The following is a 13,001-nucleotide window of genomic DNA, read 5'->3' as shown; positions in this document are numbered from 1 at the left end:
GCCCGTTCCACTTGGACAGGATCAGGTGCTGCAGAGGTCTGGAGTGAAACTGGGCGTATTCCACCATGTCGAACACCGACACCATGGAGCCCAGTAACCTCATCGCCGAGTGTAAGGACACCCGGCGGCTGTGCAGGCAACTGCGCACCCTTGACTGTAAAGCAGAGATCTTGTCCTCCGTCACGAAGATCCTTTGCTGTCCCGAGTCCAATAAGGCTCCAAGATGCAGAATCCTCCGAGACGGGATTAGAGTGGACTTCTGCCAGTTGATTAGCCAGCCGTGCCGTTGCAGCAGTGCAATGGTCAGGTCCAAGTGGCGTAACAGGAGCTCTGGAGATCCTGCCACCAATAACAGGTCGTCCAAATACGGCAACATGCGGACTCCCTGCAGCCGCAGAGAAGCCGCCATGACCGCCATCACCTTGGTGAAAACACGTGGTGCTGTTGCCAGGCCAAAAGGTAACGCCCGAAACTGGAAGTGGTCGCTGCGGATTGCAAACCTGAGGAACTGTTGATGGCGCAAAAGAATAGGGACATGCAGGTAAGCGTCCTGTATGTCCAATGACACCATGTATTCCCCAGGTTCCAGCACCAGAATGATGGACCGTAGGGTCTCCATCTGAAACTTCGGGACCCGCAAAGACTTGTTGAGTGCTTTGAGGTTGAGAATCGGACGATATGACCCATTGGGTTTCTGTACCAAAAATAGATTTGAATAGAAACCCTGGCCCCTCTGGGAGAATGGAACAGGCACTATAACTCCAGCCTGGAGCATAGTGTGCAATACCTTCCGCAGCTCCGTAGCCTTGTTCCGGTCTGATGGTAGACCCGTGGTGAAGAAGCGAGCCGGGGATCTGTGCCGGAAGGAGAGGGCGTATCCGTGGGAAACCACCTCCAGAACCCAAGTGTCTGTCGTAGTGGTCGACCAACACTGGGCGAACTGTAGCAGGCGGCCTCCCACCCTGGGATCCCCCAAAGGGAGGCCCGGACCGTCAGGCCGCAGGCTTGTCATCTGGCTTGGGGGCCGGACGTCTGGTACTCCATGCCTGCTTCCAGGGCTTGACCGATTTCTTAGGGCCAGCCTGTCGAGGAAACGACTGTGGTTTGGGCCTGCCCTGGGCCCTAGATGACCGAAAGGACGATGGTCCAGAACCAGAAGGAGCAGCGGCCGACGGGAGACAAGCAGATTTGGCTGCCGCCAGCGTGGCCACAATCTTATCCAGATCCGGACCGAAGAGAACTTCTCCGGTAAACGGCAACACTTCCAGACCTTTCTTGGAATCTGCGTCCGCCTTCCAGGATCACAGCCACAAGGTGCGACGAGCAGCTACCGCTGCTGAAGAAATTCTAGACACCAGAGTACTAATGTCTAGAGCCGCCTCGTTGATGTAGGTGGCCGAATCACAGAGATTGCCAATCAACTCCGCCTGTTCGGCCGGACAGTCGGATTCAAAAGAAGCCTCTAATGAATCCGCCCAGCGCTCCATCGCTCTGGCAACCCAGCAAATGGCCATAGCCGGCCGTGCTGCCCCCCCTGCAAGGGAATAAGCGGACTTCAGGCAGATTTCTACCTTGCGGTCCGTAGCATCCTTAAGGGAGGACATGGATGGCATCGGCAATGTGGCACTACGGACAAGACGGGTCACGTGAGAATCCACCTGTGGAGGGGATTCCCACTTAGCAAAATAATTATCCGCGAACGGATAAGCCACCGCCAGGCGTCTCTGCGGCTGGTATCGCTTGCCAGGCTGTTTCCACGCCTCCTCTAAATGGTCCACCAACTGACCCGAAAGAGGAAAGACTGTGGCATCGCCCTTCACATCTTTGAAAAAGGCATACTTAGATTTAGCCGCTGGGGGAACTTCGTCCTCAATCACCAAGGCTGTGCGGACCGCCCGAATAAGTCCAGGAATATATACTTTGGACTTAGCATCAGCGTCCTTAGTATGGAGAGGTTCCTGATCGTAAGGATCCAGAATCTCCCCATCATCAGACGTCCCTTCGTCATCCTCATAAGGAGCGGACAGAGACGCCACCGGCCTTTTATGAGGCCGCATCACAGACTCCCCTTGCAACACATCCGACAAGTGCTGCACAGAACTCGTCAGGGAGTTAACCCACGCTGGCTCCTGAGAACCCGGGAGCGGGGAAATAGGGAGACTGTGGGGTACCACCAATTGTCGTGGGAACCCCTGCATGGGTGACGACACCACAGACTGCTGGGACAAACCCATCGGAGTAAACGCGGGCTGCGGAGCTAACTGGCCCAATAAAGCTGTTAACGCCTGAGCGAAACAAGCCCAGGGCGGCTCCTGTACCGGTGCTGTAACCGTAATAGGCCGCGCCATGGACAAACACTGCCGGTAAAGGCCCTCCGCGCTACCCTCCCCCTCCGCTAACGGTACTTTGCATGTGGTACACTGTAGCCGGAGGGGAAAATCACTTTCAGACATGATGGCACCACGTATGTGACCTCTCTCACCAATTAAGTATTAAATAGGCGAGAGACCACCCTGCAGCACCGCACCGCAAGGGCTTTAGCAGAAAGAACAGGGACAGTAATAAAGCTGACAGTTTAGAGAAAAGTTACAGGCAGCGCTAGCACAGTCACATACAATGCAGAGAAATAACAATTCCTGCACTAACAGCGCTGATCACTCAACTACACAGACACAGGGCCTGGTAGGACACAGCGCTGCATACACAGACCTGAGCCACAGCGGAGGAGAGGTATGCGGGGGGACCCAGACCACGATGCTTCCGTCCAGCGCTTCCAGCAGCGTTCACCATGCGTTCTGGAGAAGATGGCCGCCGAGGAGCAGAGAGGAGGCTGGCCTGGGGGAGGAGCGCTGCCACAGGACCAGTCGGCAGCATGCAGAGAGGGCTGTGTGCAGCGGGGGAGGTGCCGGCTGTGAGACAGGGAAGGCGCGCTCCCCTGGCATGCATTTAACCCCTGGGACGCCGCAGCGCTACCGCTCTGCTGCGGTCCTCTGTCCCAGGGGGTAGTGGAAAGCGCAGGTTGGTCGCCTGGCTCCACGCTGCAGCCAGTCCCCAGGGAGCCCCCTGCCTGGGGACTTAGGACCATGTGACCAGCGGGGACCCACCGCGGGACCCCGCTGCTTACCTTTGTCCCCCTTGGATCCGGCCATGGTCCGGAACATCTGGGGTCACCGCTAGCTGTGACCCCAGATGCTCACCAGCATCCCCGGATCGGTACCGGCGTTCTGGTACCGGCGGGGGTGTAGGGAAGACAGCATGGACGTCAGGACTGACTGTCCATGCTGTACATCCAGATGTGCAGCCACAGCTGCACTGAAGAAAGCTTCAGGGGCTCTTCTAGCCCCCACTCCGACAGGTGCACCAGACGCCGGCCGGGCACCAAACTAAACTGAGGTGCCTTGGCTCGGGGGCGGGGTATAGGAGGGGGACCCTAGTGCATCCTGGGAGGCTGAAAAGCTTAACTCTATGGTGCCCAGCGACTGACGTCACACCTATACCCCAAGGTATCCTGTGGATACCCTATGGACCCTGAAGTAGAAAAAGGAAGGGTTAGGGGCATGGATATAGTAAAACACTGCCTGATCTATTCATACTTAGAGAAGGTAAGTGGAAATGCTGCATTACATGTCATCCGAGAAGCATTATTTATTTTTTTCTCCATCAGTCTCTAACTAAGTAGCTACCATTGCTATAGAATATTGAGAGGAAACTTGCTATAACAGATTATCAGCAGATGATTGGAAGTAACACTTTCCCCAACTACGCAAGTGGTTCTTATCAGAGTTTGACAAACCTATAATTGGAGGGACTATATTACAAGTATATGACCTGATTCAGAGTTGGAGGCCATGCAGATATTTATGCAATGTTTTGCTACTGCGCATACAGAAATAGCCCAGAAATTCCTTACTGCACACATGAACCCAGGTGTCCTATGCCGCTCGCAATTGCGTACAGAATCACTAACACTTGAGGCGTTTGCATCCTTGGAAGGATCAGGGTGTATACTGAGAGGTGACCTAAAGTGATGGCAAAAAGGGGCTGTACCATGGGTGTGTTATGGGAGAGTCACAGGCATGTCTGGGAATGCTGCTGCGTTCCCATTCACAAATCCACAACTTCAGAGGCCATGTTTAGTTGGAGCAGAGGAGAGTAGCTAGAGTAGAGCCTAGGCTACCGTGCACCCAACCAGGTGTAACCAATGTTGCCTCAATGATGGATTGTTGATAATCTCTATAGCAAATGCACAGACCAAGCAGCCTGATAGTGGGCGTCTCAGTGCTCGGATGCTCCATCGTACCGTACAACACAAAAGGAACGCTGAGATTAGCATTTGCATAATCCTACAACCACTATTGCAAGAGCGGCTACGTCCGTGCCTGTATTACCACCCATCTCTGAATCAGGCCCATACTCCACAATCTTTCAATATAGCATGGGAAGTTTTTTTTTTTTTTTAAACAATTCTCTGAGTTTTTAATTGCAGACAGCTAGTGCAACTCGTATTCACACACTCTATCCACCTGGCCTCTCTATGTAATTTACTGGCAGTTCTGCCATGCGACTTCTTCTTTCAACATTAACAACTGATCTAGTTTAATGTTTGTGTTACATGGTTTATATAGTTCTTGATCGGTTTGCTCATTGTTACAAAAAACAAAACAAAAACCTACTACGTTTCTTTTCTCAGTTACATTATTGGAGGAGTCTTCAAATACTCCCAAAGACACCCATTCTGAGTATCACCACCTATATTCTATAGCTATACTTCTACAGGCCCTGGACCTCACTCCTTATATTCACACACAATCATTAAACTGCAGATATTGGGTCTGAAAATCAGAACATCAAATACAACTATAGCAATATGGCGTGTTTTGGAAATTGTCAAACTGGGACATGTTTGCTAGAGGGGTTTGGAAGACTACACTACAGACACTATGGGGGGGTAACTATTATAATAAATATGGCAATATAAAGTACAGGGGCACAGATTATATTGATAATTATACTAAAGGGGCCATTATGTTATATTCATTTTCCATACTTAAAATCTATGGGTTACTATTTCTTACAGCAGTGGTTCTCAAACTCGGTCCTCAGGACCCCACACAGTTCACATTTTCCAGGTCACCCAGCAGGTGAACAGGTGTAGTCATTACTCATTGACATTTTAAAAGATCCACAGGTGGAGATAATTATGTCACTTGTGATTTTTGTGAGGAGACCTGGAGTCCTGAGGACAGAGTTTGAGAACCTGTGTCTTAAGCTGGCCACACATCTAAAGATTATCTGTCCAACCAGCCAACTAGTTGATTGGTTGGAATGAAAATCTGGTAACGTATGGGAGTAAAGGATGATCAGCAATTTGCTCCTAAATGCCAGAAAACAGATGAAAATGGGCGTTCAGACAAGTTTGTTAAATGTTTGATCTAAATAATTTGTTCAACAAACAATTTTTGTCCATTTCCCGGCGTTTGGGAGCAAATTGCTGATTGTCATTTGCTTTCATACCTTACCAGATTTTCATTCCAACCAATCAAGTAGTTGGCTGGTTGGACAGATAATCTTTAGATGTGTGGCCAGCTTTACAGTATGTCACTGCTCTTTGTATTACAATTAAAATCTGTAATTTGACTCTAACAGGGCAATTCAATTTGGAGCGAAAAGTCAGTTTTTGCGATAATTTCACACCGATTACGTCATTTTCGCTGGTTTTGGTTTTACACCGTATTCAATTTCAAAGACTTTTCGCAGGTTCGAAAAGTCTTTGAAAAAAAAAAAAACGGGGATAACTTTTCACCACTGAATAGGTGGCGAAAAAAAGTGCAGAATTGGGGTTTAGGGGTGCAGGCTTAAAAAAATAGCCTGCATCCCTGGGAATGTCATTTTAAAATAAACTGTCAAAAAAGTTTTTAAAAAAAATAGGGACACCCCAAAAAAATGATTTTAAATTTGGGTGAAAAAAAAAAATGGTAAAAAGTGTTTCAAAATACGGAAATAGGTTCAGGGCTATTCTGCAAGTATGCGGCAGGTGTTTTCTAGAATAGATTATTAGCGGCAGGTGCATATTTGCAGAATTTTTAAATAAAGACTTTAGGGACTTAAAAATATGCTAGTACCCATTTTCATGTACCCCGAATTTGATGGGACCATTTAAAAAAACCTAAGTGCTCTTCTGCAACACTTCTTCAATGTCGGGAAAAAAACACCTGCAGCCACTATTTAAAACCCCGACTTTCATTTGCAGGCTAAAACGGGGGTACCCATAGTGATCCCCCATGTTTTTACAGCTTTAGGGGGTCCTACAATTTATTCCAGGTAAACTTCGTTTTTTTTCACCGATCCTACTTTGCCGGCGTTTTCGTAGCTTTTAAATTGAATAAGGGGATAAAGTGGGCGCGCGCCCAATACTTTATCCCAGGAAAATCTCTGATGTGGGGCGAAAAGTCCAGCACGGACTTTTCGCTCCCGTAATGAATACCCATAAGATACTGTCCTCTAGAGAGAAAGAGCATGCCCACTATAGATACTGTCCTCTAGAGAGAAAGAGCATGCCCACTATAGACTACAATAGTGGCACAAAATAAGTGTTCATCTGATAGTATGTGCACGGTGACATACAACTGAAGGAATCTATTTCAATATGCATTATGAAATAACCCAAAAGCACAATCCCTAGAACTACTACTTATGGAACGCTGACCTCTAGTGTCAGCCTTAGTTTATGCAGAAGAGAGTTAGAAAACTATTAATGTCATTTTCATTTGGGGATAACTTTTACAAACTTACAAAACTGGAGCTAGCACATTCCATTTTTAATCCATATACAGAACACAGAAGGGAATATTCAACTTAGCAGTTAAGGAGATCTCATTTATGGCTCGCCCCTCTAAGGTGCAAGCAAAAATGAGTCACCGCATTGCAATGGAGGCCCACAGCAAACTGCATCTCCTCCTTTGTACGAAACGTGGAAGGAGTGGTGCTCCAGCTGCTCTGTATGAAGACTTGCACACAGGAGTGCTCACAATTCAGTTTGTTGCAAAAGATAAGACAGATCTGCAAGTATTTAATGCAGTTTTCCCAGACATGTGGTTAGCAACTGTGTTCAACGGAAGAAGGCTTCAAGTACATTTTCTCTGGTTTCATTTTGGCATTTTCCTTGTGAGCCTAGAATAGGCTAACATCCAACATGTTATTATTGTGTGTTCCATATTACCATTGTACAGCCACACATTATAACGCCAGGCCTCTGGCAAAATGCCATAATGAAGAGTTTTACAATGTAGGACGCAACTTAAACCAATAGATGGGGTTTGTGTAGGTAGATTGTAAGTCCTGTAACGTTAAGTTGCTGCTGGAGTATAGTCCTCATATGCTGGCAACCCAAGTCACTCTTTCTTCCTTCTCTTTGGGGCTGTCTCCTCACTGGCTGCGGACTTCTTCGCAGGTCTCTTTTTCAATGCTTTGACTTTACGAGTCTGAAGTTTGCCCAGATCCTGTTTCTGCATATGGATTCGGCCATATTTTGTGCCAAAAGTATTGTGGGAGATGTTCTTCTTCTTCTTTCCCTATTTAATATAAAACAATTAACATGCATCAAGTGAAGAAACAGAAACACACAGGCTTACTAGTTTCTTCATGCAGCTTTCACATACAGACACCACATAAATCATCATTTCACCACTAGCCTCAGTCAATTTGGTTTTCTTCAGAAAGGTAGTTTATAAAAACCCAGCATTCGTTTCTCAGTCATGCCCCGAGAGCTCAGATCCCAGTTTTGGCACCAGGTTACAGCATGGGCACCATAGATGGTGTAATAGTTAGTATTACTGCCTCACAGCACTGAGGTCTTGGGTTTGATTACCATCACAGGTTTCCTCCCTCAATCTAAAAAGATATGGTAGGGTAATGGGCTCCTGACAAAAATTAACCATGGTATGTATACATGTAGGGAATATAGATTGTAAACTCCAGAGGGACAGGGACAGATTTGAATGGCCAAAGTATTCTCTGTAATGTGCTGCGTAATGTGTGCACGATAGGTTAATAAAATACATAAATGCAAGGGAGAATTTCCCATTTGCTTCTGGGCATTTTGTAAACCATTTCAACAAACAAACTTTATTACAGAGTCTGCATCAAGTACCTGAAGGGCTTTCGGACGTTTCAGAGATAATTTGTACAGGTCATCAGAGGCCAAGTGAGTTCTTCTCATCACAAAATCAAATGAAGGCCCCATCTCTTCCAGTTCTATTCTGGGGGTCCTGCACCCAGATTTCTTCATTAGGACTCTATTAAGTAAAAAGAAAAGTGGAACTTGAAGCTTTGACCATTTGCCTTGTTTAAGGTTGCTCCTTCTGCCATCTGGGCAGTCACAGAGAACAGACCCTAGTGGACAGTGTACTCAATGTTAAATGGACTGAAATATATAGCAAACATTTAAAACTCATCAACTAAGCCAGTGTTCCTAAACAAAGGTTTGTTTCCTAGTGTGTGCTGGAATAAAAGTGAAAGTGTCAAGTCAGATGAGAGACTGCTTTATTGACATCTAAAAAAGGTGCTCTATCCAATTGTTATAATGTTCTAATTGCCATCAAGGGGTGTGTTACATTTTTGGTACAATAAAAAATGAATTCCATAAGAAAAGCAATCAGAGACTGATGTCATAAAGTTGGATAAGTTGCCTTATCACCAATCTCATATGGCAAAAGCCATCTAATAGGTTACTTGTCAGTGCAGCAAAAAAACAAAGTAACTTTATATAAAATGAGATACCTACTTGTAGCTGCGCATGAAAATCTTTCCATCCACTGCTGTGAAATGCAAGACATGCTCCAGCCCTGCAAGACGTATCGCAGACACAGTTGGTCCTCTAAAGAAATCTAGAAAACATTGAAAAAAAAAAAAAAAAAAAGCGTAAATTGAGCATTTTTACATTTTAGAAGCTTCTGAAAGATGCTAGACCAGCGTTTTTTCAACCACTGTGCCGTGGCACACTAGTGTTCCGCGAGTGGTTGTCAAGTGTGTGCCGAGGTGAGTGCAGTCAGAGCTGACTTGTACTGCTGGGCTCTTCAGGAAGGTTCAGATGCGCCGGGCCATGACCTATAGAGACGCGGCGGCGTGACATTGTGTTGCACGCACACCTGCACACTGCTCCCAGCTCTGCACTGTGTGCTCAGTCACTGAGTGTGAGTGAGCAACCCCAGCCAATGAGGGACAGGGACAGCAGTGAGCCTTCTCAGCTGGTTATTTTTTCTGTGGGGGCCAATGTGTGTGTTTGTTTTCTTTTCGGTGGAGAACATTTTGTTTTATATATTTTTTTTTCTGCAGCCGTACGCAGGCGTGCCAGTGCGTTTGAACGCCGTTGCATGGGCGTGCATAAATTAGCCACTGCAATGCCCTATGCAGCATGAGGCCTCATAGTGTGTGCTGAAGTTTGCAATTTCTGAGTAAGGTCAGGGCCTGTGCAAGGGTGTGTGAAACTGCGATGGTACTCGATTGTACTGATAATTTTCACAGACCTGCTAAACATTACGCATGTGTGTAAGGTAAAGTGCGCGCCCTTATGTTGTGATGAGACTGCATTGCGATCGCAATGGATTAGCATACTTTTGTAGTGTGACTGCGTGCGTTCACATCTGCGTTCCTTGATGAATCAGGCCCTAGGTCACTGTGATGCATCCAGGTCCTGTAGCTGAGACACAACCCCCAAATCAGAACACCTGCGTGCTCACTTGATGGGTGGTTTATAGTTCTTGTGAAAATAAAGTCTTGGGTTTCACAAATGTAGGCAGGACATTACTGCTTTATTTGGAAAGAAGGGATTCTCTTGTGCCAAGACTTCCTTGAAGCTTGTTAAATGTTTTTTTCTGATCAAGTAATGAACTGTAACATGAGTCCTATAGAAACCTTTGTGTGTGTTTTATTGTTGTTGCCACTAGCGGTGAAACACGCATCTGTGACAGAGCAGACAGAGTTAGTGCACAACCCGGGTCTGCAACAAATCTCCTGATATCGTATTACACATGTCTTAGCAGTATACAGCTTGCTTATGTAGTCCAGGAAATCTTTTCTGGGTTACACATTACGCTGTCTTATAAGTTAACAAATTGTTTTTTACGGTTCTAAATGTCGAAATGTCTGCATAAACAGTGTATATATTTATTAAGTAGCAAACAATTTATGGCTCAAGCTATACACTTAGTATCCAGCTTTATTTGAGATCTCTCTAAATCTTTTTTTCCAAATATTCAGTGGAACTCTCATTGTAATCCCGGACTTTTATGCCTCTCCTCGACATGGTATTACCGCAAAACAAAATGCTCCAAACCAAACTGCGGCACTTGCAGATAATCATATAATGAACTGCACTTAATTTGCAGCATCTCTCTAATTACCTAATTTATTGATTCAGAAGGAGTATGGGTGTACTTACTTTTCCCGCACATAGCTTCTAATTTTGAGAGTAATTTTACACAGCAAAAAAACAAAATAAAATTATAGCCTGGGTGCAGTATGCTGTGAAACAGTTAGGAAACTGATGGCTTATCTGGTATGGCTGGAGAACGTATTTCTGTGACAGCTAGAGATGTCAAAATTGACTAGGCAGAAGTTATAAAATATGTGGCTCTCAGATGATGGTTCACATGCATATATAAGCTGATGTTGCCTTTCGCCCTACTGGCTTCTGCACATGAGACCACTATTGGCAAAAGTCTGTTGGTAGAGCAATTACAATCTTTAGAAGGCTATGATCATTGGATGCTGAAGTGATCATGTCCCTTTAACTATGCTGCTATAGCTGGTCATACACTTTAAGATTATAATTCCAACCATCCAACTATTTGGCTTGAAAATCTGGCAATGTGTGGGATCAAATGACAGTCTTTCAATCAGCCAACCAGTTGGATAGCTGCAAAGATAATCTTAAAGTGTATGGCCTGCTTTAACGAAGTTCTAACCCTGATATGGTTTTACAATGTGAATAGCTAATATAAGAGGGTACAGGTTGCAATTCAAGGTTACAATTTCAACAGTTCTGGTAAACTGCCATCTAAAATTCAATCAACAGTTTATTACCTATCAGTAGGCTTTTCAGTCGTCTGTGATCCTCACTTATTTCAAAGGCATCACCGGCAAATATCAGTAGAGGCTTGGTTCCCTCAGGACACTTGCAGTTCTGTAAAGCAAACCAGGGCAAATGTAGACACAAGCAGTGTTCTCCCAGGATCTCTTTCACAGTGCTGCTCCTCCCGGCTTTTTTTTTTTTTTTTTTTTAACATGGCACACACCACTATAGTGCTCCACTGGTCTGAGAAGCAAAATCAGATTTGCACTGCACTTACGTTACTGGACAAGCATGCGGTTTGGACCTTGAAACATAGCAGAAAAGGTAGATGGATAGTGCATTTTTTATTATTGCAACGTATTACACTGCCCCAACCCGGCTACTTCTTAATGCAACCAGGCTGGGAAATTTTTTGGGAGAGAATGCTAGAGAAGACTGCGTAAGTGTGAAAAAGCAAAATGATGGTTGTGTAACAAGCAACATAAAGCAAAATGATGGTTGTGTAACAAGCTCTGCATTACAAAGAAAAAGCCATTTAGCAATGCACCAATCAGACTCTTGCTTTATACGAAGAACAGAGACACAAAAAGATAATCTTAAATTATTAATACAGACATCGGAATCCCGACAAGAGACTTAGATAGGCGTAGAAATACCGGATGCCCATCTTAATCCAGATACCGGGACACCAGCCGGAACGTGGTAATTCCGGGGTGCCCTTAGCACTAGCCCCGGAGGGGGTTAGGGAGCGTAACAGGGTTAGGCACTAACAGGGAGAGTTAGGCTACAAAAAGGGAGGTTGGGGTAGGGGGTTGTTTCAGGAGCTACTCACTCCAAATAAGAAGTAATAAATCCTCCCTACAACTTCAATTAAGTCTCATTTATCATTCCTAAATAACCTATATTACAGATACGTAGAATAGATTAGCCGAATCCAAAGGCAAAATGGACCAGATAAGAATCACAGAGACCAATCTCATTAAATTAAGTTTAATGTGAGAAAGATAGTCAAAATACTTAAAGTATATACAAAACAATTAATAAGAATGACATACAAAGATAGACTTAGAAAATTATTTGCCTAACAAAAAGGAAAAAAATTATTAGAACAATCTCACTTACATGAATTTGTTTGCGGGGAGATGCAAGAAGATGGAGCAATTGCCAATGTCAGATTGGCTCCCAAGAATTATACAAAGGTTTAGAGTTCTAAATTGTATTTTATGCCTGCCTGGGCAGTCACACAGCCTTCCTTCTGCTGGCTTACTGGCTTGTGCAGATGCTAATTAGGGTTTATAGCCCTTTGTCCAGAGCATGCTGTCACTCATATGAGGGGGTGACACACCTAGGCCAACCTCATGATGGTGAGAAGGACAAGTCCAGAAAGTATAAAAACTCATAATTTTAACAGTATCTGTCTCTTGGATCATTAGCTGGCAGTCCTAATGGGCTATACAAAAATCTGCCAGCCTCCCCCTCACATGGCAACTTTTCAGACAAATAAATGAACCCTGCAGCTGGACATACACATCACATACACAGGTCACCAGGCTGGTTATTAAAATAAATACACTTAATAAACAAAGGGTTACATGTTGCCCAATAGCTGGTGATCCATAATACACAGTTGAATCACATTATGATAACAAGAGATATGGTAAGAACTTACCTTTGTTATCTCTGTTTCTACGAAGTCCATAGGGTCCACAGGGTGACCTTGGAGTATAGCTGGATCCTGGATCCTCGGGCACCACGGAGTTAAAGCTTTCAGCTGCTCCCAGGATGCACTTGGGTCCAACCTCCCCTATACCCCGCCCCCGAGCCACAGGCACCTCAGTTGGTAAGCAGCCCAGGCCGGAGGAGGAGACGAAACAGAGAGAAGGAAGACTGGAACACACAAGAACCATACTCACAGAAATGGGAGACGGAA

General features: G+C 45.3%; 1 protein-coding gene across 1 annotated transcript in view; it reads right to left on the bottom strand.

Moving 5' to 3' along the window:
* Positions 1-7,054: 7,054 nt before the first annotated feature.
* The window catches only part of RPF2 (ribosome production factor 2 homolog), a 28,967-nt gene continuing 23,020 nt past the window's right edge, over positions 7,055-13,001 (bottom strand). The window contains exons 7-10 of the mRNA XM_088460486.1: positions 11,083-11,182; positions 8,783-8,885; positions 8,150-8,294; positions 7,055-7,571 (exon numbers count right to left, since the gene is read on the bottom strand). Coding sequence (XP_088316612.1) covers positions 7,392-7,571; positions 8,150-8,294; positions 8,783-8,885; positions 11,083-11,182 — 528 coding nt within the window. The 3' untranslated portion in view covers positions 7,055-7,391. The remainder of the gene's footprint in view (positions 7,572-8,149; positions 8,295-8,782; positions 8,886-11,082; positions 11,183-13,001) is intronic.

The sequence above is a fragment of the Taudactylus pleione genome, unplaced genomic scaffold (genome assembly GCF_031769625.1).
Source record: "Taudactylus pleione unplaced genomic scaffold, aTauple2 ptg000046l, whole genome shotgun sequence".
Lineage (NCBI taxonomy): Eukaryota > Metazoa > Chordata > Amphibia > Anura > Myobatrachidae > Taudactylus > Taudactylus pleione.
This window is presented reverse-complemented; position numbering and strand designations above follow the sequence as displayed.